The sequence below is a fragment of the Boleophthalmus pectinirostris genome, unplaced genomic scaffold (genome assembly GCF_026225935.1).
Source record: "Boleophthalmus pectinirostris isolate CB_2022bp ecotype Guang Dong unplaced genomic scaffold, ASM2622593v1 HiC_scaffold_20, whole genome shotgun sequence".
In the NCBI taxonomy this organism is placed as follows: Eukaryota; Metazoa; Chordata; class Actinopteri; order Gobiiformes; family Gobiidae; genus Boleophthalmus; species Boleophthalmus pectinirostris.
In genome coordinates, this window is record NW_026571153.1 from 30,653,839 (window position 1) to 30,661,338 (window position 7,500).

A 7,500-nucleotide genomic window follows, 5' to 3' on the forward strand; every position below is an offset into this window, starting at 1 on the left:
CTTATGTATAGAAGCCAACTCCAGCTGCAAACCATTTCTACCAGTGAAAAACATAAAATTACACATCCTTAGACTGGTGAAAGTGACTGGTAAGATCATGGATGTGTCCGCTCTGACTGCACCACCTGCGAGACGCAGTCCCCCAAAACTCTCTGCTGCTCAGTCTGTTAAATGTATTAACAACATAGACTGACTGTTCGTACATTTTATATGATTTTAAATTTAGTGTGTTGTGTCTGTAAATGTAAATGTTACTGACCCCGGCTCCAAGCCAAATTTATCCAAAAGGAGACAATAAAAAAAAGAAAACCTGAAATTCTGAAACGTCATTGCAACTTCTTTGGTTTAAAGTTTAAGATTTAGAGTTTAAATTTATAGCTGAATGTATATTTAAATAAGATTTGGTCTATGACGTAAACAAAGAAAACAGAAAAGACCCTGTACATGTAGATTAATCAATAGAGTAAAAATTCTAAAATATTGTGAACTCTTTCAGGCAGTTGAAAAACCACCAGATGGGATTATATATATATATATATATATATATATATATATATATATATATATATATATATATATATATATATATATATATATATATATATATATATATATATATATATATGTATGCATCTAACCAAAAGAATGAAAACACTAAACCTGGACTTACTTTTAGATTTAAACTTCCACACGACCAGAGCAGCAGCTGCTGTAAGGACCAGCCCCAAAGCCAAACCCAAGAGGATCGAGGCCCAAGAGAAGAACGAACACGACTCCAGGAATTCATCTGAAAGAAACATTTCAACCATTTAATATTGTTACTGCAGCGTACAACAGAGCACAGACTAAATCAAATCTAAACTGAACTCCTAAATCTTGTGTCAGAGCGGACATCCAGCTTATACATAAAGATATTATTCAGTGTATACAGGAAACTGCAGGCAAAAAGACACTAATAAACTGTTAAACTGATAGAAAATATAGATTTAATGTTTATTCAGTGCAGCCAGGCTTAGATGGAAAACAGGATGAAGAGGAGAGGGTCAGATGGAGCAGAGGATTGTCTGTGTCCTGACCTGCGATGCTGAGCTGGGCCTCTCTGCTCTGGCCGCTCTCCTGCTGCTTCACTCTGCAGGTGAACGTGTTTCCGAGCCTCTGCTCCACACTCAGTCTGCTGCTCACAGTGAACAGCTCGTCACTCTCTCCTCTCTGAGCCTCAGTCCTGAGCAGAACCGTCCCCTCTGAGTCCAGCCACTCCAGCTCCGGCCCCGGGTACCAGCCCCTGGACTCACACCTCAGCACAGGAGACCCCGAGCGCTCTTTGGTCAGACTCACAGAGGGAGGAGCCACGGACACTGGGGACAGAGGAACAGCCAAAGAGCACATCAAATACTTTATCAACATCACTCTCTTCAGATCCTGTGAACTCCCACAGGCTGAAGTGATAAAGAAACACCTTGTTGACATAGAAAACAAATGTGTCACTTATGCTGCAACAAGAACAGAAGTGCTACAGTGGAACATGTTAAAGTGTCATATGAAACACACTCACCGACCAGCAGAGAGACCTCCGCTTTGACGTTAATCTGGGGCATGTAGCAGGTGTACGTGCCCACATCACTGGGCCTGACTCGGGTCAGACTCAGGGACATGTCCCCCTGCTGCAGACGACTCTCAGACAGAGACGTGCGGCCCAGGTACAGGGAGTTCTGGTCCCTGAGGAAGTCCAGACCATCGCGGCGGATGTGGACGTAGCGTGGAGTCAGGTCGTGTCGTGCCCACTCCACCACCATGTTCCTGAGGTCTTTAACAGGCTCCAACTGACAGGGCAGAGTGACATCACTGCCAACGGGCGCTCTGATTGGCTGAGAGGGAGCGACCATTGTATTCTGACCTGAGGAGATCATAACAGACTGTAGATTAGAAATTAGTAAATGTGTTAGTGCCAGTGTTGAAGAGAAAAGCAAAAGAAATAATAACAATAATAATAATAAATCAGGGGTCTCTGGTCATTATGGGCTCTTCATTTTCCATCAGTGCACTTGTAGGACACTCTTTTTTTTGTCATTCACTTTTTATTGGGTTTTTATCTTGTAAAAATAAACAACATTCAAACAGTAAGAACAAAACAAGACAGTGGGGGCAGATAAACAGATATAACTACTTTATACAAAGTCAGGTCTTCTTGTCTTTACATACCGCAACCATTTTGACCAATAGGTTTCAAATATGTCACTTTGTAACTTCAATTTAAATGTGATCCTTTCCATTTTAAAAATGCTAAATATCAAGTCTATCCATTCATCCAATGTAGGCGTCTCCTGTCCAAGCCACTTCCGAGTTACTCCTTTCTTGGCAGCCACCAGCAATACTCCCATCAAGTATGAATCTGCTTTAGAAAGGTGCAACGAAACAAAATCTCCCAAATACATTATTTTAAAATCATATTGAATCTTCCTTTTAAAGACCATTTCCAGTATTGCATGAACTTGTCTCCAAAATGGAGCCACAGAGGGACAATTCCAAAAAATATGAAAATGGTTAGCTTGTACTTGACCACATAACCTCCAGCAGCTGGTCTGATCAGAATATTTAGATGTTTGAGCTGGTGTACAGAAGTATCGAGTTACATTTTTCCAACAGAACTCCCTCCAACAGGGGGCGCTTGTTACTGACCACTGCTGTGTGCAGATTCTGTCCCAGTCCTCAGTTGTAAGAATTATGTTGCCCTCTGCTTCCCATCTTGTTTTTATATAAAGAGTATCATAGTTCTCTAGATTTTGAAGGCTCGTGTATAATTTTGAAATAATTTTTTGATAGGAAGCGTCTTCATATGCATTTTGAAAAATTCCAAGAATATCACTTTTAGTGAAATTTGTTTTTTGGGGGAACTTTTTGGTAACAAAATCTCTAATTTGTAAGTATCTAAAATGATCATGATTTGTCAATCCAAACTTGTCCCTGAGGTCCTGAAAGCTTCTTATTACCCCGTCCTTAATTAGAGTGCAATATGTATTAAGGCCTTTATTACACCACATCTTAAATCTTGAGTCATATCTACCAGGAATAAAATCAAAATCATAAGCAAACCATTTAAAAAGTCCCGCTTTTCCCTGTAATTTATACCTTTTTAGTATTTCAGTCCATGTCTTTATGGAACTTTTGAGTAACTGCTTTGCAATATCTGACAGATCATCCAACAATGATGGGTCCCCCATCAACATACCGACCGGCAGGCCTCCTGTTATTCCGCACTCTATGTCCTTCCATTTTGAATTATAGCTAGGTTTGCACCAGCCCACTAACGGGCGTAACTGTGATGCTCTGTAATAATCTTGAAAACACGGAAGTGCTAGACCTCCTCTGTCCTTTGAGAGTTGTAATGTTTTATATTTCACCCTTGGTTTTTTGCCTGCCCATACAAATCTTGAGATAGTCTTATCCCATTCTGTAAAATATGTGTCTGGCTTCTCAATAGGAATTGACTGGAATAAGTACAACATTCTGGGGAGAACATTCATTTTTATTGTTTCCACTCTTGATGTTAAGCTCAGAAAGGGTATTATGTTCCATCTGTTAATATCTTTAGTAATTTCAGCTTTTAAGGGGCCATAATTGTTTTCTTCTAAGGTAGTTAAGTCAATTGGTAAATATATGCCCAAATATTTAATACATGTATTGTCCCAATTTAATTTATATGCACATCTTAAATGTTCAGGGGGTTTATAATTAAAACTAAGCACTTGAGTTTTATGCTCATTTAATTTATACCCTGAATATGACCCATATTCTCTCAAAACTGTAAATAATTGTGGCAATGATGCTGTAGGGTTGGATAAGTAAACCAGAACATCATCCGCAAACAATGCAATTTTTTGCTCAATATTTGACATCCATATTCCTGTAATCATATTATTCTGTCTAATCCACTGAGCAAGTGGCTCTATAAATATTGCAAAGGAAAGTGGACTTAAGGGACATCCCTGTCTCGTGGACCTCTCCAACCCAAAAGAGTCAGAGAGTGTCCCGTTCATTTTGATCCTAGCTGTTGGTTTATTGTATAAAGCCTTCCATATTTTAATAAGCGCCTCATCAAATCCAAATTTTTGCATAACTTTAAATAAGAATTCCCATCTTACAGAGTCAAAGGCTTTTTCTGCGTCTAAACTCAATAGAACAGCCTGCGTTTTATTCATATCTATGTGTCTCATAATTTGTAGTGATCTTCTAATGTTGTCATGAGTTTGACGTAATTTTACGAATCCCGTTTGATCTGAGTCAATTATCCCTGGTAAAATCTTGTCTAGTCTTTTGGCTAGAATTGATGTAAATATCTTGTAATCTAAGTTCAATACACTTATTGGCCTGTAGTTAAAACATTCTGTTTTATCTTTCCCCTCTTTTGGTATAACTGAAATAATAGCCTCTCTCCAAGATGGAGGTGTCTCTGCATTAGTCATTACCCAGTTGAATGTCTTTAATAATAATGGTGTCACCGCATCTTTCAATTTTTTGTACCATTCTGCGGTAAATCCATCAGGGCCTGGAGCCTTATTAGTTTTCAATCGTCCTATGGCAGAGTGAATTTCCTCCTTTGTAATTTGGGCAGTCAAAGCCTTGTTTTCATTTTCTGTAACAGTAGGTAATTTCAATGACCTTAACAAACTCTCCATTTTATGATCATTAGTTATATGAGGCTGTGAGTATAACTTTTTATAATACTTCTTAAAGCAGTTCTGAATTTTATCTAATTGATTGTACATTTCTTTGGTCACCGGGTCTTTAATCTTGTAGACTGTATTCTCTGACTGTTTTCTTAATTTGTATGCTAGTTGTTTGGTATATTTGACCCCTCCTTCATAGTAATTCTGTTTGACAAATAGTAGCTTTCGTTGTATATCTTGATTATAAATCTCATCTATCTGATTCCTTTTTTTCTTAATTTCAAATCTTGTTTGGTCATCTAATGTATCTTTATGTTTGGTTTCCAATGTTAATAGTTCTAATTGTAGCTTCTCCAGTCTTTCCAACCTTTGCTTTTTCAAATAAGAAGTTTTAGCAATCACTCTCCCTCTCATCACCGCCTTACATGCATCCCACAAAATGGGTGGAGTTGTATTATTGTCATCGTTGATTTGTAAGTATTCAGTTATTTCTTTAGATAATTGTTCACATAGCTGATTGTTGAGTATGCTATTATTCAGTCTCCAGTGAGTTAGTTTTTGTTGTTGAGACTTGGATATATATAGATATAAAGGAGAATGATCAGATATTTCTCTCACTCCGATCTGACATTTTTGCATTCTATTGATGTCTGTACTAAAGGTAAAAAAATAATCAATTCTGGAGTAAGAAGAGTGTGGGGACGAGTAGAAGGTATAGTCTCTAATTGTTGGGTTCAAATACCTCCATACATCTACAAGACCCGTCTCCGACATCATAACTTTAATCTTTCTTGTTATTTTCTGTGACTGAAATAATCTATTACTAGTTGAATCTATGTGTGGATTTAAAGTTATATTAAAATCTCCTCCACAAATGAGCATTCCTTGGCTCTCTGTCACAGCTTTGTCTAAAATATTTAAATAGTCAGATTTAGTACCAGGAGGGATATATACATTATAAAATGTAAACATTTCTCCACCCAGTTTACCTTTTACCATCACATATCTGCCTTCTTTATCCTTAACTGTTGCTATATGCTCAAATATGACTTGACTTGATATTAAAATCGCCACACCTCTTGTATGTTTTATCCCGTTAGAAGAGAAAAAGACATATTTAAAACCCTGCCTCTTAAGTCTTTCATGTTCCAATCCCGCCAAATGAGTTTCTTGTATAAACGCCACATCTATATTCTCCCTTTTTAGTTTTGCCAGTATTTTACCTTGCTTGGTTGCACTCTGTAGCCCATTTACATTAATCGAAATTAGTTTAAGCATTTAGTTGAGACTTAATATAATGTCTATCAATAATTAACAAAACATTCTCCAATATAATCGTAAGGACAATAAGACAAACAAATGTAACCCCCACTGTTGAATTAGAACAAAGAAACATGAACAAAAACCAAAAAACCAAAAACCAAATAAAGTCTTCCTTATCCTCAGGGTCAGTTGACTCCTGTATGTCTCTGTTGGTGAGCGAGGAGTAAAGTCCGTCCTCCCGGTCGGAGCTCCCCCTTGCGGTGAAATGCTGAACCAGCCAATACATTCCTCGACCACAATGAGTCCAACAAATACGAACACTAATACTAATCTCTACTTCAACCGATTCCAGTTTCAACTTTCTACTTACAGCATCATGGACAGAATAGAATCAGTTACCTCAGTTATGAAGATAAACAATAAAGCTTATTAGTCTTCTAGGATCCATCTCCTCTTCTAAACTCTTGTAGTTTGCGTCTCACCCTCATTCCGATCGTTGCTCCTCTCTCATCTGCAACCACTGCTTCCCAAGGAAAAGCGCGGCGGATTTTGTCCTCCATATCCACACTGGCCGTTGTTCTCCCTCTAGTTGCAGACACCTCAATCCCCCGCGCCCTCAGATCACTCGCCGCGTCTTCAGCGTCTCCGTAAGTCCGCGGCCCCGTACTCCAGTGGATGCGAATCTTCGTGAAGGGCGTTTGGAAACGGATGCCCCTCTCTTTAAGCGCCGTTTTTATTTCTCCATATGCTTTACGCTTCTCCAAAACTTCATAGGCATAGTCATGGTCAAAGTAAATCTGTTTATTATCAAACATAATCCTCTTCTTCCATGCCAGCCTAAGGATGGTCTCTTTCACTTCAAACTGCAAAAAGTTTATGATCACAGATCTTGGTGTTGCGCCTGGTCCCGGTTTTTGCGTGGAAGCTCGGTGAGCTCTTTGAATCTGGAGAGACATTCCCTCTGGTAACTGTAGCTCCTTAGTGAGCAAACTTCTCACAAAGTCCATCACAGACGCGCCCTCTGCGCCCTCAGGAATCCCGTATATGCGTATGTTGTTTCTTCTGGATCTGCTTTCTAAGTCAACAACTTTTTCCCGCAATCTGCGTTGTTCCCTTAATAAGCCAAGCAGGGCGTCTTTGGTCACTACGCCGCTCTCTTCAACCTCTGAAATACGCTCTTCTGCCTCGGCAATGGCTTTGTCGTGTCCCTCGAGTTTAGCTGCTTGGTCCGTTAGCTTTTGGTTTATGCTCTGGGTAATAGTCGCCATCTCGACTTTTAAGATCTCTGACCATTTCTACCTTAATCTCCTGAAGTGCTTTTATGAATTCGCTCTTGAAACTTCGTAGATCTTTGTGAATTTCACTTAGCGTTAGGGAGTTTTCTGCGTTGCTCGCCACTTCGTCATTCGCACGTAGCTCGTCACCAGCAGCTAGCTCGTAGCCATCTTCTACTTGGGCTCCGCGTCTTTTTTCGGCATATCTTCTTCCATGTCCGCTTTCTTCGTATGTTTCTGTCCTCTTTTGGATCGGCCCCCACTCATCGCTTTTTCTAGACCTTCTTGTGGTAATTTCG

The 7,500-nt window shown here is 39.3% G+C and overlaps 1 protein-coding gene across 1 annotated transcript in view; it reads right to left on the minus strand.

Annotated features, from left to right (window-relative positions):
* Positions 1-95: 95 nt before the first annotated feature.
* Positions 96-7,500, minus strand: part of LOC129409718 (butyrophilin subfamily 3 member A3-like) — a 7,967-nt gene continuing 562 nt past the window's right edge. The window contains exons 2-5 of the mRNA XM_055156238.1: positions 1,553-1,894; positions 1,077-1,355; positions 639-787; positions 96-164 (exon numbers count right to left, since the gene is read on the minus strand). Of these exons, the coding sequence (XP_055012213.1) occupies positions 96-164; positions 639-787; positions 1,077-1,355; positions 1,553-1,894 (839 nt within the window). The remainder of the gene's footprint in view (positions 165-638; positions 788-1,076; positions 1,356-1,552; positions 1,895-7,500) is intronic.